This window comes from Truncatella angustata, assembly GCF_020726525.1.
Source record: "Truncatella angustata strain MPI-SDFR-AT-0073 chromosome Unknown BKA67scaffold_8, whole genome shotgun sequence".
Taxonomy (NCBI): domain Eukaryota; kingdom Fungi; phylum Ascomycota; class Sordariomycetes; order Amphisphaeriales; family Sporocadaceae; genus Truncatella; species Truncatella angustata.
In genome coordinates, this window is record NW_025763388.1 from 862721 (window position 1) to 889524 (window position 26804).

The 26804-nt window shown below is 50.7% G+C and overlaps 6 protein-coding genes across 6 annotated transcripts; 5 read left to right on the forward strand and 1 right to left on the reverse strand.

The window, feature by feature from the left end:
• Positions 1-596: 596 nt before the first annotated feature.
• Positions 597-4121, reverse strand: BKA67DRAFT_391778 (uncharacterized protein). The gene is made up of 3 exons (XM_046096623.1): positions 3809-4121; positions 837-3755; positions 597-778 (listed from the first exon to the last, which is right to left on the reverse strand). Exons 1-3 carry the CDS (start codon positions 3846-3848, stop codon positions 603-605), a joined length of 3135 nt encoding a protein of 1044 aa, XP_045954086.1. The 5' UTR covers positions 3849-4121; the 3' UTR covers positions 597-602.
• A 2080-nt stretch (positions 4122-6201) lies between these two features.
• BKA67DRAFT_539431 (survival protein sure-like phosphatase/nucleotidase) lies at positions 6202-8971 on the forward strand (the record flags this gene model as incomplete). Its single annotated transcript, XM_046100633.1, has 3 exons — positions 6202-7136; positions 7192-7257; positions 7528-8971. 3 exons carry the CDS (start codon positions 6202-6204, stop codon positions 8969-8971), a joined length of 2445 nt encoding a protein of 814 aa, XP_045954087.1.
• A 4323-nt stretch (positions 8972-13294) lies between these two features.
• Positions 13295-17574, forward strand: BKA67DRAFT_662354 (uncharacterized protein; the record flags this gene model as incomplete). The annotated part of the gene is made up of 3 exons (XM_046107983.1): positions 13295-13329; positions 13403-16699; positions 16758-17574. 3 exons carry the CDS (start codon positions 13295-13297, stop codon positions 17572-17574), a joined length of 4149 nt encoding a protein of 1382 aa, XP_045954088.1.
• Positions 17575-20226: 2652 nt separating this feature from the next.
• Positions 20227-21890, forward strand: BKA67DRAFT_523541 (DHS-like NAD/FAD-binding domain-containing protein; the record flags this gene model as incomplete). Its single annotated transcript, XM_046098483.1, has 2 exons — positions 20227-20500; positions 20587-21890. 2 exons carry the CDS (start codon positions 20227-20229, stop codon positions 21888-21890), a joined length of 1578 nt encoding a protein of 525 aa, XP_045954089.1.
• Positions 21891-22713: 823 nt separating this feature from the next.
• On the forward strand, positions 22714-24984 carry BKA67DRAFT_577926 (beta-lactamase/transpeptidase-like protein). Its single transcript, XM_046103664.1, has 3 exons — positions 22714-23149; positions 23447-24474; positions 24538-24984. Exons 1-3 carry the CDS (start codon positions 22952-22954, stop codon positions 24944-24946), a joined length of 1635 nt encoding a protein of 544 aa, XP_045954090.1. The 5' UTR covers positions 22714-22951; the 3' UTR covers positions 24947-24984.
• Positions 24985-25987: 1003 nt separating this feature from the next.
• Positions 25988-26551, forward strand: BKA67DRAFT_662357 (ESSS subunit of NADH:ubiquinone oxidoreductase; the record flags this gene model as incomplete). Its single annotated transcript, XM_046107984.1, has 2 exons — positions 25988-26253; positions 26473-26551. 2 exons carry the CDS (start codon positions 25988-25990, stop codon positions 26549-26551), a joined length of 345 nt encoding a protein of 114 aa, XP_045954091.1.
• Positions 26552-26804: the final 253 nt, after the last annotated feature.

Sequence of the window (26804 nt, forward strand, 5' to 3'; positions counted from 1 at the left end):
GTTGGTGGACAGTAACACAGCAGCGCCCCGTTCCGGACTGGTGAACGTCGACTTGGAGCTTCTGTCGCATAAGTTATAATATCCCTGTCCCTGCTCGTGTGCTTCGGACTAGACTAGGTTAGACTAAACTTGGACTAATCCTATGATAGTACCCCCGCGCCTAATACGCGCCGACGTCATGGCAGTATTGCGCCCCTAGTAAGTGAGCCGGGACTTATATAATGGTCGTTGTCTTCTTCAAGACCCCCCATGCCGACCAACAACTTGCAGCAGGTTGGCATGCATCATTAAAAGCTAGCACTGGAAATTGAGGCGTTGGAATTTACAGTTAACAACACGACTCGTGGATAGGGGACAGAGAAGAGTCACTGAAAATCAAATCGTAAATGCAGTCAATTAACTCCGGCCTGAGGCGCTACTCATTGTATGACTATACACGCTCTTTTCCCAGAGACAAATAATCCAGATATGCTTAACGCTTCATGTACCCAGCGGTCGATCGTATGTGCGGTTGCTTGCAAACCTTCATTTTTACATTATCATCCCCAATCAACACAACTCCCTTTCAATACTCTCACTCGTAGCTCCTGAGTTGACATCTTCTAACACGGCTGCAGATAGTTACTAGGTACCAGACCACTTCTGCCTTGCTCATTGCCAGAGTGGATCTCAGCCTCCCACCAACCATCATCCTGGTGTCGCAACACAGCAAGGTAGTCGCCCTTGCTGAAGCCCAACTCCTCAGGAATCGCTGCCTGGTATACGTACAAAGCACGTGCTGCAAGACTCGTTAGCTTTTGACCTTTTACTTTGGAAATAAACATGCTGCTGCTCACCAAAGTGTAGGATTGCTCGCCCATCGTTGGTGTACTGCCTACTAGGATCAGCGAGGCTCTTGCTGCGCTGACGAGACTCTGATGGCTGTCTGCCGTCGTAGAACGCCATCTGCCCGCCTTGACTGGTTCCTGGTCTACCTTGGGCGGTTCCTGGTCTGCTCTGGCTAGTACCAGGTCTGCCGTTACGCCCGCGTTGCGACCCGTAACCACCATCGTCTACAGGCGCAGGCTGCACCGCCATATCGCTGCCAACACGGCTGCTACCCGGCCGGTCATAGTTGAGCCTCGAAGGTGCCGGAGAAGCTGACCTCGGCATGTCGTTTGATGAGGGCTGTCTGTAGTATCCCTGATCTGGAGCACGCTGTGGTGCCTGGCTCATCGAAGACTGGCTGCGATGGTGCTGGCTGCTGGCATATGGATTAGGGGATGCAGACCCGTTGCTGGTGTTGCTTTGTCGGAACTCAGCCTGTGTACCTGGTCTAGGAGATGCACTCCGCGGGGGAGCGGGAGATACAGCACGTGGAACCTCGGCAGTTCGTGTAGCCGGTCTTGACTGGCTTCTGGTGTATGAGGAGCCTGGGCTGGGACGAGTGACACTGGGGCCAGGACGAGTGGCACTGGAGCCAGGACGGGTAGCGCTTGAGCCAGGGCGCGTAGCACTGGAGCCAGGGCGCGTAGCACTGGAGCCAGGACGAGCGGCGCTCGAGCCAGGGCGATTCTGGGTGAACATGTCCCGAGTCTGCTGCTCGTACTTGCGCGAAGTTGCTTGCATCGCCTTCTTCGTGCAGGCAGGAGCAGGCACGCCGAGTCGTTGAACTTGTTGGTCATAAGAGGGCGGAGGCGTACCGCGGAGACCAGCACCTACATCACTCCCGGCTCTAGGTGCAGGTACCGACCTAGAATATGGTCGTGCCTCGTTTTGTAGAGGTGCTGATGCCGGCGAGGGAGTAGCAATTCCATGATAGCGATCTGCCGAAACCCGTTCAGTAGACTCCTTCTTGCCTGCAACTTCTCTGAGTTCTGCCAGTGCCTGTGCGATAGGATCCAGTTCTTCCTGCGGCTGCGGCTCATTCTTCTTTTGCCTGTCGGGGTTGGATACAGCGAAGACGTTATTACCAATATTGAGAGCTAGGCTCGCATCAGCCTCGATTGGCTCCGGGCTGGCAGTCGCTCGATCGGGCGCTATGCTCTGCTCCGGCTGGTATACTGAACGCCTTGATGCCGATCCTGTACCAGAGACGCTCTGCGTTGATGGACCCCATGTGTTTCTGTTTGATGCTTGAATGTCCTTGGTACTCTTACGTCGGAAAGGGCTGTGGTTTTGGAAGAAACCGCTCTTCTTTTGCCGCAGTCCGCGCTTCTCAGGCTGTGCTTCCGTAACTGGCGGCGTAGACTGCTGCTGCTTGAGTGGAGATACGTTGCCGCTTAGTGCCTCCTGACTAGAGAAAGGAGGTGCGTCTGCGTAATCTCTATTATCGACACGACTGGCTGGTCGGTTGAATGACAAGTTCGAGCTGGTTGCCGAGTTGATGTTCGATTCCATACCATTATCCCATGATCTGTTGGAAGACAAATTCGAGCTCGTCGCTGAGTTCAGACCCAAAGGCATAGCATCATCCCATGACCGGTTGGATGACAGATTCGAGCTTGTTGCCGAGTTCATGCCCGATGGTACGTTGCTATCGGTACGACACAGCATTGTCATGCCATCCATGGGGTAAGGGTCGTGAGGCACCGCCGCGAAATCAGTAGAGTCATATGGCTGTTGCTGAGGCTGTTGCTGTGGCTGCTGCTGGCGCTGCTGCTGGATTGGATGGCCTTGGCGGCTACCAGACAGTGGATTGAGAGATGCTGGTACTTTTTGTGGTATGGCGGTGGCTTCTCGGCTTGCTGGAGGTTCATCGTCATGATGCAGAAGTTCTCGGGCCATGTCCCGAGCCGTCGCGGAGTTCGGGTCATGGTGTGACTCAAAGGTTGACGGCTGTGGGGAGGAAGTGCGATACACTGGATTGATACTTCGTGGAAACTGTGCCACTGAATATGCATCATCGTCCACTGAAGCTATCGACTCATGATCGTCCACATCGCCTCGGCAGAAGTTGATGTACTTTGGGGGGTCCGGGATCTCCTGGCCAGTACCCCTCTCGGTAATGAAGTTGATGATATCCTTTTCGACCTCCAAGTTCTCGAGAGATAGCCTGATCTTCTCGCACGAGGAGTCATCGCTTACACATACTGTCGAAGCAATGTTGGCGAAGGTCCACAAAGAACTCTTGGTGAAGTCCAGTCGCTCTTCTTCCAGATCTTGAAACTTGTCGGCAGCAGCTTTCCACTCTCGGTTCCACCTTGCGGTAGTATCTTCCAGAGCTTTGACTGCATTCTCGTACTCGGCATTGGTGGTGGCCAAGCTGATCTGCGTCTTCTCGAGCCTGGCCTTGTTCTTACGCTCCTCCTGGCCCATAACCATGTGTCCTTGCGCTAGATAGCCCTTGATCTTGAGGCAATCTTGCTCGTAGCGGTCTCTCGTCTTGTTGACGGTCTGTGTCTGTTGCATCTTGGTCTTGTGCAGCTTCTCGACAGTATTCTGGACAATCTTCCGTCTCTCCTTCATGCCACCACCGAAGGCGGCCAGGGGCTCTTCGAGCTCGGTTTTCATCTGTGCTGCATTGCTTGCGTGCTGCTTCCCCATTGACTCCAACTCTCCTCGTACAGTATCTAGGGACTGCTTCAAAGTGCCCAACTCATGCGAACCCAGGGACTTTTTGCTGAGCGCCAGAAGCTTGCGTGCGTAGTCGTCTTCGATGGATGCGCGAGCGCTGTAGAAGGATCGGAGTTCGTCGCATGTTTGCTTTGCTGAGAGCATGCGCTCTAGCAACGGTCCTACACCCGCGTCATCTTTCCCCCAGAAATTGTTGGCGACTACACGGTTAGCATGCCATGGTCTTGCATGGAGTCCATAGGTGAATACATACATGACAGTGCGACTGTCGGCACCTCCGTAGCTGCAGGCATGACGCCCCTGTGTGTGCAGATTGGAAGCGAAACTCCCTCGTCAGCCTCGAACAGAAACACTGGCAGCCAAGTGACAAAGGGCCAGGCTGAAGTAGTGTCTGGAATTCCAACCGTGCGGGATGGTGGTGGTGGTTCCCTAGATGTGTCGAGGTCGGGAAAACAACCCCCAGTGAGAAAAGACCAAATTCAGAGAAAACGCTGCAAAGATATACTGCGTTGTCAGTAGCATCGACAGGTGTGCGATTTGAAAATAAATGACCAAGGTTCATCCTATTCAACCGTGGATGCAGCTGGTCATCGAGATGTTGACATTGACTTCTTGTTGCGGGGGGCAACCGTGGCCCTCTGTGGGGCAAGTTAATCGCTGGCGCCCCAGCGCTTAACTTAAGTTACTTTCTTAAGAGGTGCGGTCCATCCCCTTGACCTTGACCCCGGATCTTGTGGGGCTGTCCACCTGGGTAACCGGCTGGGCCATCAACGCATAACACGCATAACACACAAAATGGTTGGAAGGTGAAGTTGCAGCCTTGTTGTCTATACTGTAGCTATCAGATCAGTCTGGAGGCCAGCTTCCCGACCCACTGTGACCACGTTGTTCCTTACTGGTCTTCCAAACAACTTAGTTAACTCAAGGAATGACCGTAGTAAATCGGCATCATTCCCTTACTAGTAATATCTTCCACAAGTCAATCTCGCATAGGTATGGCTTGTCTCTTTGGATTTACGGGAGATCAATCATGGCTGCTCAGAAAGCATGGGAAAATGTATGGATTGACACCCTGGCTAGTGTTGAAGAGAGCATCAACATCGAGATACGTGGCGGTTACAGCCTCGTACAACAAGCAAAGACAAAAGCTAATCGTGGACATCGTAGATGCCAAGAGAAGGCAGGTTGTATGTTTGATAACAATCCCATACGCTCCGAGCTGTACTTCTCTATTTTACAACTGCTCCGTGTATTTTGTCGAGGCAATACGCAAACCCATGCTGATATCCAAACTTTAACTCGTCCATTGGACCAAGCTGTGAAACATTCTCCGGATTATAGAATGGGGAAGTTCAGAGCTCACTGAGTCAAGACATTGTTATTCAATAAAGAAGTGCTGTGACCAATTGTCAGAACGCACCGCAGAAAAAGACCAAGAAATACAAGCGCTGAGGAATAGGGTATAATGAGCAATCTCGCTTGATTATCCAGCTCATTGATAGTCAAGCCGGTTTTTTTATGTCACATCGGTGCTTGAAACTTTGAAGTCACCCATAATGGGAGGCTACATCACAATACTCGCTATAGTGACCATTCTATATCTTCCATCTAGTCCTACTAGTGTAAGTTGAACATTCTGCGGAAATCTACCTCCGTAACATGGACAGGTCTTACTTACATCACTAATAGACTGTCTTCGGATTTTAAATTTATAATGAGTTATCTATTCTTCGATTTCTAAGCGATCCTTTCCACCTCATTTCCATTGCCCCTCCTTCCACAGAAGTTCACAACGTTATGCTGAACACAGAGCTTCCTGACCCGCATTGCGCTTTGAGGACTCTTGTGTCCCGTTGCGTTGTTGTCGAGACCCGGAAGACGTGGGAAACGAAAAGTAGCATGTAATATGGTTATATTGAGGCGTATAGTGGACGAATGTTGCCCCTTGCATCATAACGTTCAGTCCATCCTTTCAGGGCATACCCTTCCGAGGACCCTGTCAGCGGTACCACCTGCCTGGGCCTAGCGAATTGTCGACATGGCATGAACATGCCCTGGACCATTTTGTTTCGACCAAACCATGTCGAAAATCATTGAAGCCACCCGCTATCAATTGATGTCTCCTCGCCTATTATGTACAGTTCCTTGACAGGTTCGCAAGAGCAGGAAGTTCAAACTTGAAGATTCGACCCGATGACCACAGATGATAGTTCTACCTCCGAAGTACTCTGTCTAGCCTAGCAGTAAATAGCAATGGAAATGTGGTCGCTGCCCTTTAAATAGGTAACGTAAAGTAGAAAACTCATAAGCAAGTTAGTTATAGATAGTCGTGTATACACCGGTTGAGATGACTAGTACTAGACTAGATGACGTGCTAGCGGCCTGTCTTCCGAAAACCAATTGTCATGTGCCCCGCCATTGCCCCTCCATCCAAATTTCGGACCCCGTCGCCGTTTATCGGGAGTCTCAACTGGTAGTGACCGTTCGGTACTGATCGTGTATACAGTTGATCAGCCCATCGTATATGAGGTATTGTTCTCGGCATCCTCTTACTATTTATAAATAAGCTTCTGCCTGGGACCTTTTCCAACCGCTCATCTAGTCCTATTGCCAAACGAGAACTATACCCCGCCGTCATTGCCCAAGATGCACATTCTCGTAACGAACGACGATGGCCCTCCCTCGACCACATCCTCGCCTTATGTGCACTCTCTAGTACGTGCCCTTCAAAAAGCCGGCCATGAGGTGTCCGTCTGCCTTCCCGCATCCCAGCGTTCCTGGATTGGCAAGGCGCACATGATCGGCCAGACGGTAAAGCCGACCTACTACCGCCCGCCGCCCGTCTTCGACCCGCAGACCTCTGCCTCTGATATACAACAAGGCACGACACATTCGCGGCCGTCCAAGTCCAGGGATGTAGAGGAATGGATCCTAGCCGACGGCACACCGGCCAGCTGTGCGCAGCTCGGTCTGTACCACTTCTTCACACACAAGAAGCCCATCGACCTGGTGGTCTCAGGACCCAATTACGGACGCAACACGACGGCGGTGTTTGGTCTGAGCTCGGGAACACTAGGCGCCGCGCTCGAGGCCGCTGTCTGCAGGCGCAAGTCTATTGCACTCAGCTATGCCTTTTTCAGAGACCAGAATGACCCTCATCTGCCCGAGATCGTCGAGCAGGGCGCCGCACATTCAGTGAAGGTGATAGAAAAGCTATATGAGCAGTGGCCGGCGGACAAGAGCGTCGACCTGTACACAGTCAACGTGCCATTGGTGGATGGTGTGGGAACGAACAAAGTCTTGTTCACCGAGATGTTGGCCAACTACTGGGCCGAGGGCCGCGCTTGTTTCCAGGAGGTTGAGGGTAGTGTCGGCGACGAAGAGGAGGAAGAGGAGAGGATACGGGAGTCTGAGGGTCGTGATGAGAAAGAAAAGACCAAAGTCGCGGAGAACGAGGATTCTAGCTACCCGCATCGACATTTCAAGTGGGCGCCGCAGAAGATGATTGCTGATGTCAATCAGAGTATCATTGATGCAAAGCCTGGGAATGACGGCTGGGCCGTGATGCAGGGCTACACAAGGTAAGTTCATTCGCACCAGTTCCATTATTAAAACGCTGCTAATAGCAACCGACAGTATAACACCGATGAAAGCAAACTTCTGGCACGCAGCGCCAGAATTAAATGGCCAGGAGTTGAAATTGTAAGTGGCGTGAGCGTTACTCGGTTTTACGCGTTGAACATGATGATGCATGCATGTAGACACGGGCTGAACAAAGCTGGCCACTGCTACATGGGCAGGCCAAAAATGTATAGATTTTAGAAACCTAGATCGTACATATGAGGAAATCCTGAGCGATTAGTTCAAAGGGTGTAAAGCAATATACCCTGTGCCTTGTCTACATGCATGCTGAGTTCCTTTGTAATGTTACTATACCTATATTGAAGTGCTTAACCTGACTCGTCATATCAGGGAACCTGTGGAGGCAGAGACATCCGCATCGACGCAACAGAGTGTCCTTCCTCATCGACCAAAGAACCACTTCTACGCACTCATTGATTATGAGGATCCTTACGTACAACCGCTTATTCTATCTGCCCTGGAGAAGGCTATTCCGGCATCGTCGTATACTCTGATCTCACCCCCAACGGCTACGAACAACGAACAAGCTCAGTCCGAGATTGCACTGTCGAGCCTTTTACCAACCCCAGATGCTCACATCCTTCAAATTACTCCGTACGAGTCCATCGACTGGGACTTTGCCGACTCTCACGACTCAACCTGCCTCGTGAATAGCTACATGCTGCGCAAGGCGCTCATCCGCAAGCACTACCTTGGCAGCACGGTCGAGAACTGGGTGGCGAAGCGACCCCAGTCCATCCTCAAGACACACGTCCAGCGGAGCGAGGCCTTCGAGCTCGACTACGCAGAGTTCCTGGACGACGCGCTCGTCGAGGCGTTCGAGCTGAGGGCCAGCCTGGAGCGCAATGAGGAACAAGAGGCCAAGGCGGACAGGGAGTGGTGGATCCTGAAGCCCGGAATGAGCGATCGAGGACAGGGCATCCGGCTGTTCAGCACGATGGAGGAGCTGCAAGGCATTTTTGACGAGTGGGAAGAAGGGATGCCCGATAGCGATGATGAGGAAGAGGATGAAGAAGATGGAGGACGCCAAGGTCCCTCCTCCGATATACCAGCTTCCAAGGGTGATGACGACGACGAAGGCGGCGAGGGAATCATGACCTCACATCTACGCCATTTCGTTGCACAACCTTACATCCACCCCCCGCTGCTGCTCCCTGGATCCGGCAATCGCAAGTTTCACATCCGGACATACGTCGTGTGTGCGGGCAGCCTCGACGTCTACGTCTACCGGGACATGCTGGCGCTCTTCGCCGGCAAGCCCTACGTGGCGCCCTGGGAGCAGCAGGGCGATGGCGGGATCGACCTCGAGGCCCACCTCACCAACACGTGTCTCCAGCGCTCCGTGAGCGACGGGACGGTGCGGAACTTCTGGGACTTGGAACTACCTTCAAACGATGACGAGAAGAACAAGCCGTCAAAGGAAGGGATATTCGCTCAGATCTGCGACGTCACTGGCGAGGTCTTCGAGGCGGCTGCCAGGGGTATGATGATGCATTTCCAGCCGCTGCCGAACGCGTTTGAGGTCTACGGCCTGGACTTCTTGGTCGATGCCGAGGGGACGGCCTGGCTGTTAGAGGTCAATGCGTTCCCGGACTTCAAACAGACGGGCGACGAGCTGAGGGCTCTGGTTCAGGGGCTGTGGGAGGGTGTGATGAGGGTGTCTGTAGGACACTTCTTCGGGGTGGAGGGACTTGCTGGCGAGGAGAAGCGGAGGGAGCAAGATGAGAGGCTCGTGCATGTCAGGAATGTTGATCTGGGAAAGCGATGGGGCTAGTTGTGATTCGTTCTGTCACGAAGACAAAAATAACCAAATGACTGGTTGAGGTGAAAATTACTTAGTAAAGGGATATTGTTAGGCAACGAGCTCTCATGACTACTATCATGAAGAAACAGGTGATAGACTTATGCAAGACGTTGTCTCCCTTTGTGGCCCATCTATATCTGTCTCGAGTAGGTTATTCTTCCTCATGCTAGGTCATGGTCTGGTTGATATCAAGTCTTGCCGTATCCAAGAATTCGATGTTGACTGCCAAGACAAGCCATTTCCATGTTTCGCGGGGAAACATATGTAACACAATCAACACGACCAGGACGCTGCTGAAGAGTATATAGGCTGCTATGGGCGACGTGTATTGAAATACTCGCACTGGCGATTTTATCAGATGGCAGGCTTGAGTCGTGATGCAATCGCTTTCCCATTAACGTTGTACCGATTACAACCACCGTTAGTTTATCATAAATGCGAAAAGCTCGTATCACGTCTACACCTTCCAGGCAGTGCTCTCATCGAATGTCTCAGCTACTGGACATATATAAGCTTTCCAAAGCAGCAACACAATTCGTGTGCTTCGTTCGATTTTTCTTTGAGAGCAACGTTCACAGGCTGCCAAATTACTCGGTCTAAATCAAATGTTTTCGCATCATTTCACGATGACAAGCTGATCCTACGCCCACAAACTGGGGCAGTGCTCTTTCTCTAACCCAGTAAGGAAATCTTGAACCTGGATCACGATCGCCGCCGAAATTTTTTTTTAACCAAAGGCACACGGGCAATATATTTCGTCTAATCCCGAATACAATTTACTGCCACTCCAAGACAGCAATTGACCAACGCCTCGCCTAGACGTGGCTATTTTGTCAAGCCAGGGGAATATGACGCGATCCAAGAAACGCCAAGTACAGCCAAGTTATTGCACTTGATAGCCAATCCTGCTCGGTGCTGCTGTCTCGTACCAGGAATGAACGTGAGCAAAAACGCATCCCAGTCGCACATGTGTCTGCTTCGATTTGGGTGCGGTAAAGAAGGGTGAATTTCACATACCTATGCATCATTTGACACAGCCACGACTTTGCGGGTTGATGCATGTTAGTAAGCTGCTGCGATAAGAAGGTGTGGAACAAGATCCTCCAAACTTTAGATTCCCCGTGCTTAGCAAAAGATGTCATCAAGCCACTTATCTGGTGATCATCACCTGTGAGATCTCTGGTGTCCGAGCTGTTGTCAGTTCCGTGAAGGGAACCGATCATTGCCTGCTCGGTTGAAGAGCGGTCCTCAATAGTCGAGGTTCAGCTACTACTGAATATGCGCAATTGCAACAAAATCCGAAGCGGCGATGGTTGCACACGTAGTGTTTATTAGCTTCAACAGCCAAGTGCCCGCTATTTACAGGTTGACATTGGTGTTAGACTAGCTTGAAAGTCGCGTTCTAAATGACAGCTGAATGAATATTGTTACGTTCTCCCGCATTAATCTTCAGACGGAATTGCCTGCAGATCTTACGGGTCGGGATGTCCCATTTGGTACCGGGATGACCTGCTGATTAGAGTTGGTTAACTTTAGTAGTTGTTTAGAATTCCACAACCGTTCCATTCTCGGCAAATGTCATCTCCGGAGCATACGAATCACGGCGGTAATGCATGACTGCACTGTTGTTGCCGAGAAGCAATTGATGGAGATCCTCCACTGGTAAAAAATGGCTGTTATTGAATGGTTCGTTAGGATGCCTGGCTAGGTCCGCTTGGCTGATATTGATATGTAGTGGCATTGACGAGATCTAAGAGGGGGTTCATGACTTTTACTTTTAGGCCCAGACCCGCATAATGTACAAACCGGCTTGAGATGACTTGCGGGTCTGATCATACGTATCAAAGTTTCGTAGATTACGTGTAGACAATCTGGATCGCAGCATGGAGTATAGTCCAGGAAACTGACACGGAGGCTGGAGGCTACTAAGATATTGCTGTTGCTAGTCAGGGGGGCGTGAGGTTGACTCGGAACCTTGTCGTAAGGCACATGGAGAGCTCCGATTAGCGAGAATTATACTCACCATTGGTCTCTATTATCATTCAAGCAGATGCATGCTCTGCATGCGTTCGTGGTTGGGCAGACTCGACAGGCGAAATCATCTGCGTAGGTGGATTTCTTCTCCTGGAGACCATGATCATGTTGATTAATGGTCGGACACACGTACGTATCGGCTAACAGTCATTCGGTAGTCGAGATTTTGCAGGTTTGCGTTACTGTAAGCTTTCCGCGGTGGTGTTCAAGATGCGCTGGTCCCGAGACGACATGGTGCAAAACCTATGTCGCTAACGCACAACATATGTGCCTGCCAATGTTGTAATCTCATGACCACGTAACGGAAGATTGTTGACTCGGAGCAAGAGCGGACATATCTTGGCTCAAACTTGACTCGATGTAGAAGTTCGTCGCCAAGCTGCCACCAGCTTGAGGTTCTGCAGTTAGAGTGCACTTATATGTTAGCTCCATGTGAGGCAACCTTGTCGGTTGACTTGAATGGCTGACCTTGACTGCAGAGGCGCTCAGCTGGTTGTTTGGAAGCCACTGACGATGATGACGACGTATCGCTGACTTGTCCCAAGGACGATGTTGCCAAGGCGCAGGTATCGTGGCAACTGTCACCGCTGACGACTCTATGCATGAGAACGGGCTATGACACGAAAAATTGAAATCAATGCTGCCATAGCTTTACATGCTTTGTTCCAGTATGTCTCAACAATCTAAAAGCACAACGATCACAACTTGGACTATTCCAGACAAACTGAGTGCCCTGGCACTACGTAGTACTATGTACAGCGCAGGCACGCAAGCACGCAGGCACGGAGACTTGCCTCCACAACGGAGCAGGTTGGTGCCCACTTGGTGGCTACCCCGAAATGGGCAAAACACGCTAAGTAATTGACAGAGCGATAGCTACCATGTGCTAATGGTTGTCTCTGCTGTATGTACTGGTTGGATATACTCTGGTCTCTGTATGACGTCGTGTATACTGCCTTGGGTATGGCTGACCGTCTGATCTCTGTAGAGTGACCGTGAGCTTTCTCGGTATCATGCATGGTCATGTTTTGTGAGAATCCCTTACACAAGGGTCCTAGCATCTTCGTGTACTTCATCTGTGCACTTTCGCCTTGGTTTGTCCTCGCTACTACACTAGATATTTTAATTGGGGCTACTTACGGAGGAAACATTGATTGAGGTCCCGATCCTCGTTTTTGGCGCTACATGTTTTTGCACTGCCTCTCTTGGCCCTGGCTTTAAGTCCTTGGCTTCTTCCAAAGGTCGCCTCCAATTCGCTATGCCGCCCACAACATGCGTTGATTTGCTTGTTCTCGTTTCTCTGCGGTACGGCACAAGTACTTTGACGTTGGCCAGGCCAGTGGGTTGAGGTGTCCCACAGCAGCTATCCAGGACATCCAGGGGTTTCCGCGTGGGAGGCCCTGATAATTGCTTGTAGTCCTTGGTGTTTTCACTGGGCGCTGGGCACTGGGCTAGGCACTTGGCTGTGCCGTCGCGACTATCGTAAGGGGATTGATTCTGATTGCAAGGGGATAGAAAGTACGGATACCTGCGCAATAATATCCCTGCCCTCCCTGATCCTAACTTGCATCTGCATCTGCATGGTCCTGGTTCGCCTCCACCTCCAGTCTTTTTGTACCCAAACCTAATTCCAGTCATTCATGTTTCTTTCCCATCTGGCCACCCACCGCATCTTGCCGCTTGCGTGCTGTCGGCCCTCGTCTTCTTTTTCTCCCGTGCTGTAATTAATGTTATTCCTTATCAGTCGATGGACCACACTCTCTCGTGAATCGGTTTTCTTTCCTTCGTCACCCACTAGCTGTTGTTGCTGTGCTGTTGCAGATTAAGGTGCTCCGTTCCCTCGGCACGAAGCACTTCACTGCCACCACCAAGTTCGCCAATGGTAGTACGACGTCGTGCCCAGCCAAACCGATCGACCATTTAGCTGCAGTAGCCTTCTCCCGGTCTCTTGCGAGAATATAGGCATATTTCGTGTCGCATCGACCAATTCATCTCACGCCTCATCCATTATTACTAGACTCGGGTCAATCCGCGTAAGGAATCAGGGACAGCAAAGACGACCCATGCGGCATGCTATGACAGCAAGCTCCGAATAACGTGTGACAAGACATCTGCTCAGCCTCGTCGGGCCCGATTCTCTCAGCAGGCCTCCTAAAGAACGCGGGCGTAGCGCAGCCTTGGAGTGACGCAGTCGCACATTCCAGTCGTCCCATCCTCCCGCATTTCCTGCGGTTACCCTACTTCCAACAAACAACAATAATGGCTCAAGAAAAGTCTGGTGGTAGGCCCAGGGCGTGAGTTTCACTGTTCCACCCTGATCTATTTTCAGCAACATTCTGCATGCAGCCTTGCTCACATATCACTTAGCCCTACCATTACCATCGACACCAGTGCCGACACTACTGCGGCTGCTCCTCGACACTCACTTGGTTCCCCTACGGACTTGACTGCAAGTCCGACAACTTTGTTCCCAGACATGCCTCAACCTTCCGGCGCTTCGCAAGCGAGCTCGAGACCAGACTTCCAACCCGCCCAATCGTTCGAGAGCCAGCGAGAGAGTCGCCCTCAAAGTCCCCACAATGTGTCTAGTCCTGTCGCATCACGGAATAGGGGTCCTCCCCAGGCCTATCTGGCAGTTCCCAGTCACCGCTCCAGACAGAATTCTGTTGATAGCAGTAGCGAATATAGTGAGACCGCTGTTGGCTCGGGCTCAACCTGGCAGGGCACCGAGAAGGGCGACAAGGGAGCCGAGCTTAACCATGACAAGATTAAAAACGATCCCGACGCCCTGAAGCCCGATGCCGGCAAGGACAACGATTTCCAGGTCGAGAACAACCCCTTTGCATTCAGTCCTGGTCAGCTCAGCAAGATGTTCAACCCCAAGAGCCTTCCCGCTTTCTACGCACTGGGAGGTCTTCAAGGTATTGAGAAGGGTTTACGTTCGAACCGAGCCAGCGGTTTAAGCGTTGAAGAGAAGCGCCTGGATGGATCTGTCACCTTCGACCAGGTAACTGGCAAGAGCTCTACTAAACTCAGCACCGAGGGAGTCGAAAGCCCTCAAACGCCTGTCGCCCGCAGAGGCACTGCTGGCACGCAGAACGGGGATGGAGCTTTCGCGGATCGAAAACGTGTGTACAAGGACAACCGCATTCCCGAAAAGAAGGGCAGGAGCTTCCTCCAGCTCGTCTGGATTACTTACAATGATAAGGTGCTGATCCTCCTTACCGCCGCTGCTATTGTTTCTTTAGCAATTGGCATTTACGAATCAGTCAGTGGAAACGGCGAAGGCGTCGAATGGGTCGAAGGTGTGGCTATCATTGTAGCCATTATCGTCGTCGTACTCGTTGGCTCACTGAACGACTGGCAAAAGGAGAGGCAGTTTGCAAAACTGAACAAGAAGAAGCAGGATCGACTGGTCAAGGCCATCCGATCTGGCAAGACCGTGGAAATATCTGTCTATGATATTTTGTCTGGCGACGTGCTTCATCTTGAGCCCGGTGACCTGCTCCCGGTTGATGGAATTCTCATTCAAGGTTACGATGTGAAGTGCGATGAGTCGCAAGCCACGGGAGAGTCTGACGTGATCCGGAAAATGCCTGGCGACGAAGTTCTCGAGGCTATCGAAAATGGCGACCAGCTCAAGAAGGCCGACCCCTTCATTCAGTCTGGTGCTCGTGTCATGGAGGGTATGGGCACTTACATGGCCACCTCAACTGGCATTTACTCGAGTTATGGAAAGACTCTCATGGCTTTGGACGAGGACCCCGAGATCACGCCACTCCAGCAAAAGTTGAACGTTATTGCCGAGTACATTGCCAAATTAGGAGGTGGTGCTGGTTTGCTTTTGTTTATCGTTCTGCTCATCATCTTCTTGGTCAAGCTCCCCAGCAATCATGAAACACCCATCCAGAAGGGTATGCAGTTTCTTGATATATTTATTGTCGTGGTCACAATTATTGTCGTCGCCGTTCCTGAGGGTCTACCACTTGCAGTCACACTGGCTCTAGCATTTGCCACGACGCGCATGGTCAAGGACAACAATTTGGTTCGTCACTTGAAGGCTTGTGAGGTCATGGGTAACGCAACTACAATTTGTTCCGACAAAACAGGCACATTGACGCAAAACAAGATGCAAATTGTCTCTGGAACTCTCGGAACCGCTCATCGTTTCGGAAGCTCTAATTCTCACGGGTCTGAGGACACGTCCGAATCCACTTCGCCTTCCGATGGCCTCTCTGCTCAGGAATTCGCCAAGGTCCTCTCGCCAGATGTCAAGCAACTATTGCTCAAGTCAATTTCACTCAACTCGACTGCTTTTGAGGGCGAAGTTGACGGAGTCAAGACTTTTATTGGTTCCAAGACCGAGACTGCCATGCTCATTTTCGCCCAAGAACATCTTGGTATGGGTCCCGTAAACGAGGAGCGGTCCAACGAGAAGATCCTTCAGCTTGTACCTTTTGACTCCGGCCGAAAGTGTATGGGCATCTTTGTCCAGCTTCCCAATGGAAGAGTCCGACTATATGTCAAAGGTGCATCAGAGATAGTACTGAACCAGTGTACCGAAATCATTCGCGATCCCGCAAAGGATCTGACAACCTCTACTTTGACGGATGAGAATGAACAGACAATCAAGAACTTGATCGACAGCTACGCGTCTAGATCTTTGAGGACTATCGCAATCGTGTATCGCGAATTTGAACAGTGGCCACCCAAGAACATAAAACGCTCCGAAAACAACCCGAACGAGGTCTCGTTCGACGATGCTTTCAAGAAAATGGTTTTCATTGGCATGGTGGGTATTCAAGATCCTTTACGCGATGGCGTTGCGGAGGCTGTGAAGGACTGCCAGAAAGCCGGTGTCATGGTTCGCATGGTAACAGGTGACAACAAACTCACCGCCCAAGCTATCGCCAAAGAGTGTGGAATTCTTATTGGTAATGGCATTGTTATGGAGGGTCCGGAGTTCCGCAATCTCTCAAAGTATGAGCAAAACGAAATCATTCCTCGCTTGCAGGTTCTTGCCCGCTCCAGTCCAGAGGATAAGCGAATTTTGGTGCGCCGACTAAAGGATATGGGCGAAACTGTCGCTGTGACTGGCGACGGTACAAACGACGCCCCTGCTCTCAAACTTGCCGATGTGGGTTTCTCCATGGGTATTGCCGGTACTGAGGTTGCGAAAGAGGCTTCGTCCATCATTCTCATGGATGACAACTTCAACAGTATCGTAAAGGCCCTCAAATGGGGTCGTGCCGTGAATGATGCAGTCAAGCGCTTTTTGCAGTTCCAGCTGACTGTCAACATTACTGCTGTTATTCTCACCTTCGTCACTGCCATCTCGAACAACTCAGAATCATCGGTCCTCACAGCTGTTCAGCTGTTGTGGGTCAACCTCATCATGGATACTTTAGCCGCTCTGGCTCTGGCTACGGATCCTCCTCAGGACAGTGTATTGGACAGAAAACCCGAGCGCCGTGGATCCAGCATCATCTCTATCACGATGTGGAAGATGATCCTTGGCCAGGCTATTTACCAGCTTGTCATCACCTTCATGCTTTACTACGGTTCGGTACAGATCTTTGCTTTAGATACCGCAACGGAGCAGGAGCAGCGTGAAACTCTGGTGTTCAACACTTTTGTTTGGATGCAGATCTTCAACCAATGGAAGTAAGTCAAAACCACTGCCACTTTAACTGGCCTTTATTATGATGCTAACCGGGACTAGCAACCGTCGTTTGGACAACAGGTTCAACATCTTCGAAGGTCTATTTCGCAACTGGTTCTTCATCGGTATCAACATCGCCATGTGTGGCGCCCAGATACTCATCGTCTTCAAGGGTGGCAAGGCGTTCAGCATCTCTCCCCATGGACAAACAGCTGAACAATGGGGTTATGCGATAGCACTCGGGTTCATCTCGATTCCCATCGGCATGGTCATTCGCTGCATCCCTGACGAATTCCTCTCCAGGCTCATCCCGACCTATCTGAAGCGCAGATCTTCACGCGTCCCTGGCCTTACCGTCTCGGATGAAGAGCGATTCGAGCACTATCCTGAAGCTTTTACCGAAGTCAAAGACCATCTTACGTTTATCAAGCGGTACAAAGGTGGTCGTCTCAACAATCTTAAATACGGCCTGAAACACCCCAAGGAGGTCATCATGCAAATGCGCAGCCCATCACACTCTAGGTCAAATTCTTTGAGAGAACCTCTGCCGCCTCGGACACCGGTTCGTGAGGATAGCACCGGCGACTCGCTAGCACCTACACCCGAGTTGCGTGCTCGCTCTCGATCTACGCGATCAGGTAGGAGCCGGTCGAACTCGGCTCTCGGTGCCACTACTGTAATGGCTGGTATTATCGCTGGTTCCGTCGGTGCCGGTTGGTCTCCTGTCCAAGAGCGTAGCAATGCGGAATTCCCTCCCCGTGGTCCAGCCTCTACTCCTTCACCTCTGGCACACAACGAGGAGCTGGAACCAGTTGAGGAAAAAAGGCAGGTCGATGTTCCTACCTTGAAAGTTCCCGAGCCGCCTCACAAATCGTAACAACCGTTCGATTCCTTGTAATTATTTTACGTTGTAATTTTGAGTTTAGATATGATACCACCAATCGTTCGTTTCTGAAGTGGGTGTCTTGATGTTTTCCTATCTCAAGTCTGGCAATTTCAGAAACATATCCTGGTGTTAAGGAGTTTCGGCGTGAAACAACATATTCCTACAGCTGCATGTTGTCAACGGTAGAAAAATAAAAGCGGTTGCGCATGAAGAAAATATGGATGAGGAGCAGGGGGCTAAAAGATATAATGTAAATAGTCCTCTCTTTCTCATACAGTGGAGGGACATCAATAAACGACCTTTGTGTCAGTCTAACTTATTACTATACTCCTACACATTGTAATATATTACATGGTTCAATCCGCCACGCCATTGCATTCAAAGAAGTAGAAAAAAAAATTCGATATGCGTCAAGCATGCTTTTACTTAACACAATCTCAAATGTGAAAATGCGTAGGATTTTTGAAGAACCCGCAAGTCTACACACGTCAACCACAGGAGTTAGAGTTCATCACAGCCACTGCGGACTTCATCGGCGTGTTCAATACAGTAAGGTACAATTTGAAGATACAACGCTCAAACTGTTTTCAACAGTCGCTGGGTATTCGGCATAACATAAAATGGTCAGATCAATTCTTCCCAGTATCACATGATGAAAATATGTGGTAGCCACGTTGGCCACAAGGATATTTGCTCGGCCTCGCGGATTCACCAAGATTACCGCGAGAGGCAAAAAAACACGGATGCGGCCGGGACGGAAGGTTGGACTGAGATAGTGACTGGGGCCAATACTTCTCCCGTGTGCATGCTTAATGACCGGCCAGTACAAGTTCTTAACAATCTGCCATGCTCTTATACAATCGACGCCCCGGGAATATGTAGTTCATCCCCCAAACTCAAGAAACGTTATCTACTCATAACCGGATTGGCAGCTCGTAGGCAGTTATGGTGTGAATTTATTATGTAGAATTCCTCGCTAAAGACAATTTTGCCAGCATATAGTGGGGCAGGCAGTAAGCCTGGCACGGGAGATAGTACTATTGACGTTCTGGGCCTTCGGAGGACTGACTGTCTTACTAACGTAATGCTGAAAATATCTCGGAGAATTGTAGAAAAGCGGTTTCTTTGACCGGAAAAGCAGGTATGGGCGAGAGCAAACCTTAACCGAGGAGATCCAGTCGACCGACCCTTATGGTGTCCAAACACAGCCAGCGGGTGTAAGTCGCGAGACACAAACCACACTTTATCCTATGCCATCCAGCTCAGGTCCTGCTGTGGTTATGGTAAACAAGATGCTGTCTTGGTTAATTATCGAGATCGCGTATGGATTCTTTTCACACTTCCCCACACCTTTAGAAAGTTGTAGTAAGAATCAATCAGATTTTCATAAAATGGTGTGCACTCCATGGCGCTAACTTCTATATCTAGCGCCTGACTGCATCTGCAGCGGCTCTCCATAACAACCAAAACCTCTGTCTTTACTCACTGCACTTCCCCTGGCTAGTTCCTTGTGCCGGAGTTTTGATTGTCGGTGAGCACCTTGGACAGCATCACACATGAGTCAAGCGCTTGTCGCTTGATCTTGTATTCCGCAATACTCGGTTTGACAACAATACTCAACAAACGATCCTCTTTGCTTCTGCCACATGTTCGGGCGAGCTTTTAGGCACTCATTGCATGTAAGGATCAGGCGGCAGGCATCTTGAATGGCCCGATGACTAAATTTGGAGCCACGGCTGCATCGGCGAATGGCATCAAGGCGAAGCTATACCTATACTTATTGCATTCTTGCCAAAGAGAACTCGGCGAATTAAGGAACAGACAAATTTCCATTAAAAAAACCACAATGGTTCTTTCCTCGCAACAAAAAATGTCTAACCGTGTGGTCATATGATGCAAGGATCGTGAAAGCCCGAATAAAATGCGCAGTTACACTACACGCAATAACGAACGAACGTGACAAAAGATCGCCGCCATTATGGGGCTTTCTAGTGATAGATACGTCACGGATGAACAAGAGGTAATGCAACAAGTACTTTAAGCAATATAGACAAGAACATTCGAAGGAGCATTAAATCCGCAATTATTAGCATATGTTCCAGATAGCGGCCTTGGTTCATAGTAGAGTGTGGACGGACTTGTGAAGTGGCACTTAGCCGGCCGGAACCCTTTCGAATTACGACTAGACTAGTTGGCATCTCGGTTTCAGACTCTTCCCTTTACTTCTTTATTCCTCCTTAACTTTCAACTAAATTTGCCCGCCAAGGACATCTCGCTCAACTCCAACTCACAACGCGTGTTTCGTAGTTTCACACGCGGAATTTCTCCATCAGATCCCAAACTCTATTATTGTGCTGATAGTCTTATTGGCAATCCGAGTTACACATTTCAGTACGCTGGTCTCAAGGATACTTGGTCTTACACGTCGACCGTTCCTTATTAGTGGGATTAAGTGGAAGTGCGCGTTACCTTTGCATCTGTCACTTGCCTAGATCCACATTGCTCTTGATTTGAGCATCACCAAATACCAACTTTTTACAACTCACCCCTGCAAGTTGCGCACCTGCTGTTGTCATCCAGCACACTGCCAGAGTTTATAATAGAAGCACGCCATCAAAGTCCACATACCACAAACCCTCCATCATGCAACCAGTCAAGCGTGGTCGCGGTAGGCCCAAGGGTTCTGTGAACAAGAAACCAACCAAGAAGAGCAGCATTCAAATCAAAGTGGAAGAGGTCCCTATAGATAACGATCAGAAAGTCAGCCATCTGATCAAACAAGATGTAATTCGCAACCAGGAGCCACGATTGACAGAGCTTGAACAGCGTCTTCAAGATATTGACGATTCATGGGAAACCGAATCGCTCTTTGAAGACATTTTGGAAGACCTCTCTGACGAGACAGCCTTTGAAAATGGTATGTATTCCATATATGCTTGCGATACTACAGCTTTGTTTCACCGCGACTGTTTTCTTTGCAATAGTTGACTAATGCCTTTACAGACCCTGAGGCCTGCACACCGGAAGAGGCCACCCGGTATCGCCAATTGCTACGATCCTCTGGGCCAGAAGAGTTTATGGAGCTCACTGTGTTCAATGATAGCATCAAAGCAAAGAAGCTGCTGACTGCCTTTGGCGTGCGTCCGCCACCATTTCTTGAAGGTGAAGATGATGACAAGTATTATTCCTTGCTGGTGTTGGCCATGACTCGCGAGCTCAACAAACGAGCAAAACTGATGAGGTATAACACTGTTGATGATGCGGCTACCTTGATCCAAAAGTCCAAGAACATCATGGTTTTGACAGGCGCTGGCATCTCTACATCTCTCGGCATTCCCGACTTCCGTTCTGCGCAGACTGGTCTATATACAAAGTTGGCCGACCTAGGACTGCCCATCAATGACCCGCAAGAGGTTTTCGATATCGAAGTCTTTCGCAACGACCCCCACATCTTCTACACCGTCGCAAAGGATATTCTCCCTTCGACTACGCGGTTCACTCCAACACATGCATTTATTGCGCTGCTCCAAAACAAAGGCAAACTTTTGACCAACTATTCACAAAACATCGACAATATCGAGGCCAGCGCAGGAATTATGCCAGAGAAATTATTGCAGTGCCATGGTTCTTTTGCAAAGGCCACTTGTCAGAAGTGTGGCTATAAGGTCCCCGGCGATACCATCTTCCCGGACATCAAAGCCAGCAGAATTCCACGATGCGATAGGTGCACTTCGCACCTTCGTGCCAATGGCTCCTCGAAGCGCAAGCGTAGCAAGAAACGAGGTTCTTCTGGAAAGCGGTCACGCTACAATTCCGATGACACCGATGAAGACGATGACTTCAATATCGAGGAGGCCGGTATCATGAAGCCAGACATTACCTTCTTCCGCGAAGACTTGCCCGACGATTTCCATGATCGCTTGGCCCGCGACATGGACCTGGTAGATCTAGTCATTGTCATCGGCACCTCGCTCAAAGTTTCTCCCGTGTCCGAAGTCGTGCCCTGTTTACCTCCCCATGTCCCTGCAATCTATATCTCGCGTGAACCGGTTGCACATATCAACTTCGATATTGACCTGCTGGGCGACTGTGACGTGGTCGTGGCAGAGTTGGCTCGACGCGCTGGGTGGACCCTGGACCATGAGATGATACCGCCTAAGCAAAAAGTTCGAACAGCTATATACGACGGCAACGCTCACCAGCATATCTTAACCACTGTTGAGGACGAAACAGCTATAGACTCGCTAAACAACCCCGTTTTGACCATTAGGGATGGAGAGTCGGGGGTGTTGAAGCGTGAGGACTAGGGACTGTGCACTTTCGCGATGCAGGGGTTTGACATTTTTTGGCAGGGCGCTCAGGTTCATATGCTCTGGGTGCAGCGATTTTCATAGTTGATCATCATTCATGACGGCGCTGAAGGCGTGGAGGGACGCTGGGTAACTTTCCCGAAGGAGGGGGTCACCAGAACTACGAGCACTAGGTTGCATATAGAGTTCTGGCAGAAGTTTGTCTGTCTAATACCGTGAGACGAAAGCACAACCATCTTATTGGGCAATATCCGGAGAACAAGGTCAATAGAATCAATTGTCTTATTGCGCAGTAATTTGAGCACTCAGCATGACGCTGGAAAAGAAAGCTACAATGCATACGTGGCGGTGGGTTCCATGGCAGAAGAAAACCGATGCCGATGGATTGTGTTTTGAACACAAGATTTGCATAAATGAATCTGAGACACCCACAAGCTATAAAGTAGTCATAAACATGCATCTTTGCGATAAGACACCAACCCTTAATCGCAGATAGATTTGGAATGAGAAAGCACCAACTTACGTCTAAACCGTCAAAAAGCGACCAACTAAGTCTAAATGATTGAACCACATAAAGCTGTAAAACAAATTGCCGTGTACAATTGCACTCTTTTTCAGCGATCCACAGGTACTGACTGTATTCATATGTTACAAGCTTGATCAACATTTTGTTTGAGGATATGCACATGGCGATGACAACCAGGAAAACCATAAATCTATTTGAATGAGTCTTTATCATTAACACGGTGGAACATCTACTGTTGTTCAGTAACTAAAGCTAAAATGACTGGATGTATAACGTTATGAACATCCAGCGGCTCAGTAAAACAATAGCCACAGGGGTTACGGAGAGGTGCTCACAGTTGACATGAGAGGTGCGGTCAACTCCGATGTTCATAGTCCGATAGCCGAATCTTCTCAGACTTGTGTCAATACTCGCCGGCCACAACACAGGAAGTAGTCACTCAGCTGTTTGAGGGGTGACTATAATTTCGTTCCACAACTGCATTTTTTCTCAATTGGGATAAGTCAAGACGCATGCTCAGGCAAACTACACAATGATGTTGTGGCCCCACTACGCATTGGCGACAGCGCTTATATCAAGCACGGCTTTGGCAACACAGAAGGTGTTGGTGGGAGGGAAGGAGAATCCCCTGAATTCAAATATATACAAGCTAGCCATTGAAGCTCTGGAAGAATGGCACGTCCCGGGACTATCGATCGCTATAGTCGATGGTGAGGATACTTGGGCTGCGGTAAGTCGAGTTCGGAATTCCACTCAGTAGCGCAGAGGTGGGCAATATGCTCGGTGGAGGGCGTGAGATGATTATAAGATCAAGCGACTATACACGTCCATGTGCGTGTAAGCTTCAGTGCTTATGGAGGAGCAGTGGACGACAACATACTTGAGAAAAACACTACCAAATCGCTCAAATGCGGATCAGGTCTCAAAATTGGATATAGAACATTTGGGTCATCAAGAGCTATCATGGCCACTTGCACATCTAGTCAAATATCACGATATGTAGCTATTATGTACTGATGTGTTGCAGGGCTACGGTAACGCAACGCTCCCATCGACGCCCGTGACGCCCTCAACCCTGTTCTACGGCGGCAGCACCACCAAGGCCTTCACCGCGGCCATCGTCTCGCTCCTCATCGACTCGGGGGCCTACCACCCGTCCCTGTCCTGGCAGACTCCCATATCGCAGCTGATCCGCGACGACTTCGTCCTCCAGCCCGAGTACGCCTGGGCGCAGGAGCACCTGACGCTGGAAGACCTGCTCTCGCACCGGACGGGGTTCGCGCGGCACGACAAGTCGCTCGCGTCGCACCACCACCAGGGCGGCGACTCGTCCGAAGAAGAAGGAGAAGAAAAAGCCAGCGCGCGCTCGCTCGCGCGTTCCCTGCGCCACCTTCCCATGGTCACCGAGCCGCGCACCACGTACCGGTACTGCAACCTCATGTATCTGGTGGCGTCGCACGCGATCCAAACCCTGACGCGGACCGGGCTGGGCGCGCTGATGCGCGACTGGATATGGGGCCCTCTGGGCATGCACAGCACGTACTTCTCGCTCGAGGAGGCGCTGGCGGCGCCCGAGCACCTGGCCGCCGGGTACTACTGGGACTATGATGCCGGGGACGGCGGGTTCGCGCGGGTGCCGTACATGGGGCTGCGGGAAGCGAGTGGTGCGGGCGCCGTCGTGAGCAACGTGCTCGACTACGCCAGGTGGGTGCGGTGCCTGGTGGACGAGGCGGCACCGCTGAGCAGGCGCGGCCACGGGGCCCTCAGGACGCCCAGGATCGTGCCGGCGGGCGGCGCCCAGGGCTACGACGGCGAGATGAGCTATGCGCTGGGCTGGCGCGTCAACACGTACAAGGGGCACAGGGTCTTCACGCACAGCGGCGGCATGGAGGCGTACGGCGCGGACGTGTGGTTCTTCCCGGAGCTGAGATACGGAATTGTGACCATGGGGAACACTGCCGTCACGAGCAACTTTGTCGGTAGAATGGTGGCGTGGCGGCTGATCAATGACAGGCTGGGCGTGCCGGAGGAGCAGAGATACGATTGGCACTCGCAGTATGTCACGATGAGCTCAATATCGAGCTCGCTCGGGAAGGTTGGCTAACATATGTGATCTAGGTTTGAGCAATCGCTGGAGGATCTCAGGGGCCAGTTCGACAAGGCCGAAGACAAGCTCTATCCAGACCGAGCACAGCCGCCATTGCCTCGAGCCCTCCCGCTGGAAGAGTACACTGGGACGTATTTCCATCCGGCGTATCGTAACCTCACCATCGCGCTCAGCGATGCTGCCGAACAGCTCAGGGCCGTGCGCAAAGACTCAGTGTGGAAGATGACGTTTGACTTTGGTCGTGTGTCGGGTGAGTTTTGGGTGATTTACATTGACATGTTGAATACACCGAACAAACTCAATGGACAGCTTGCGAAGGCGGAGTTCGTCATTGGGCCATCCGGAAAAGTGGACAAGCTGATCGTCGAGTTTCTGGAGGAGGGCAGTGAGGGCATCATCACATTCGACAAGATAATGTAAGGCATGTGAGACCAGGGTTTCAATTCAAAAAATAAATTATAGTAAACTAGTATGGATAGATACAAAATGCTGGGGATATGCAAGACATAACGAGATATGCAGCGTCCAAGCCCATGTATAGTCAAGTGCAAAAACAACAAGATAGTTGATCTCCATTCAGTAGTAGATGTGACGTTTTCTCAGCAACCGCAATTTGCGTCTGAGTGAGCTGGGTAACGTAGAGTACTCATCATTATGGAGAGAAGGAAATCGAACGAATGAGATACACCTACCGTGTCCCGAGCATGGTGACTGACGTCTTTGATCTCAAGACGCCAAAAGTTGACAATGGTACAACACACACACACACACACACACCCACGCAGGACGAGCGATATTGCCTAGAGCTTTGAATCTGTTAGCACGAGCGCATAGCAGAAGGTGTGTTTAAGAAAGAATGTTGATTGGTGTTTTTAATCAGACTGTTGAGCTTGATAATTTTGGTAGTCCACACAGATATTCGGTTGGCCGTTCTTAATGGAAGAGTTTATCATCATAAAAACCACGCAGAGCGCGGATGAGAGTGAAGAGAATGTGCAAAAACTTACCGATATAGTTCAAGTGCTCATTTCGCAAGCAGTCGTTCACCAACACCAGAAGTGTTTATGCAGAGAATTGGTTGCAGAACTTGGGATGGTTTCTGATGTTGGGAAGGGAAGAGCAGGAGCGAGTTTTGTAGCGAGTGAAAGATCTGCGCTTGAAGTTTGTGACCTCGAGAAGACCCGCACTTCACGTGATGAGCGACCCGCTCTTTCTCAAGTCCGTTCGACCGCCCATTCGCCTGTGCTAGCAGCGCTCAACCAGCCAAAGCTCTCCTCAATTGCTCGACTCAACTCAACGACAATCCATCACACCCCCCCGACGTACCTTCGCAACGCAACACTGCCGGTCGGGTCGAAGCTCTCCACTCTTACCGCCCGCTTCTCTTTTCGGTTCATCATCAGTTCGACGACGGGAAATCGAAGCAACCTCCCCAGCACCCATCGACACCACAGACGCACCATGCCCGCCGTTCGTCCCCAAGCCGCTGCACGCGCAACCCGCGCCCTGCAGTCGACCTCGCAGTCCGCGGCGACACGGCCTTTCTCGTCGACCGCCACACAGAAGGCCAGCCACGGCCCCCAGTACGACCCCCCATCCGGATGGTTGTTCGGCGTCAAGCCCGGCGAGACGTACAAGAATGAGGGCTGGGAGAAGCCTTTCTTCTACGGGTTCTGCGGTTCCATCGTCTTGGCGGCTATTGCGTATGGATTCAAGCCGGATACTTCGTGAGTCTCCTGTCTTTTCCTTCCAGATTGCGAAGAGCCAGGTCAGGAGAATTAGGGAGGAAAAGAGTGGCGTAAGCTCTGTTATCCAGAAAGAGTTAGATGAAGGGGAGGAGGAGGATGGCAAGCGATGCATGTGCTGAGACAGACGTGTTCCGAGAAAGCAGTCCGAGGGACTTGGGAGTGGCCACTTCACAGGCGCCGCTGCTAACTGTCTTACAGGATACAGACTTGGGCTCTCGAGGAGGCACGCAGGAGATTAGAAGCCGAGGGCATCTTGGAAGACCCGGAGAAGAAGTAAAAGATTCGTTGCGCAAAGGAAACGACGAACTACACAACTGCACGGGTGAACAAAAAATGACCGGACAGCTACGACAAGCTCGGCAAACTTCAAACGACTCCATCTGTATATGACCTTGCAAATATTCCGAATTTTTTTTACTACTCTCTTTTGTGGTTAGGCACTGCTGTCGATGGATTGAGGACGGTTAGAGGGACAGCAGCAGCATATCATAGACGGGTCGCTCCCGACTAGACAGCCGGCAAGGTCAATC

Excerpts from the sequence above, each read along its gene's own strand:
- BKA67DRAFT_391778 (XM_046096623.1), bottom strand. The coding sequence starts at position 3,848 with ATGCCTGCAGCTACGGAGGTGCCGACAGTCGCACTGTCAT. Across the intron at positions 3,756-3,808 it reads GCCGACAGTCGCACTGTCAT|TCGCCAACAATTTCTGGGGG; the intron begins GTATGTATTCAC and ends CTAACCGTGTAG. Across the intron at positions 779-836 it reads GCGAGCAATCCTACACTTTG|CACGTGCTTTGTACGTATAC; the intron begins GTGAGCAGCAGC and ends CGAGTCTTGCAG.
- BKA67DRAFT_577926 (XM_046103664.1), top strand. The coding sequence starts at position 22,952 with ATGATGTTGTGGCCCCACTACGCATTGGCGACAGCGCTTATATCAAGC. Across the intron at positions 23,150-23,446 it reads GTGAGGATACTTGGGCTGCG|GGCTACGGTAACGCAACGCT; the intron begins GTAAGTCGAGTT and ends GATGTGTTGCAG. Across the intron at positions 24,475-24,537 it reads AGATACGATTGGCACTCGCA|GTTTGAGCAATCGCTGGAGG; the intron begins GTATGTCACGAT and ends TATGTGATCTAG.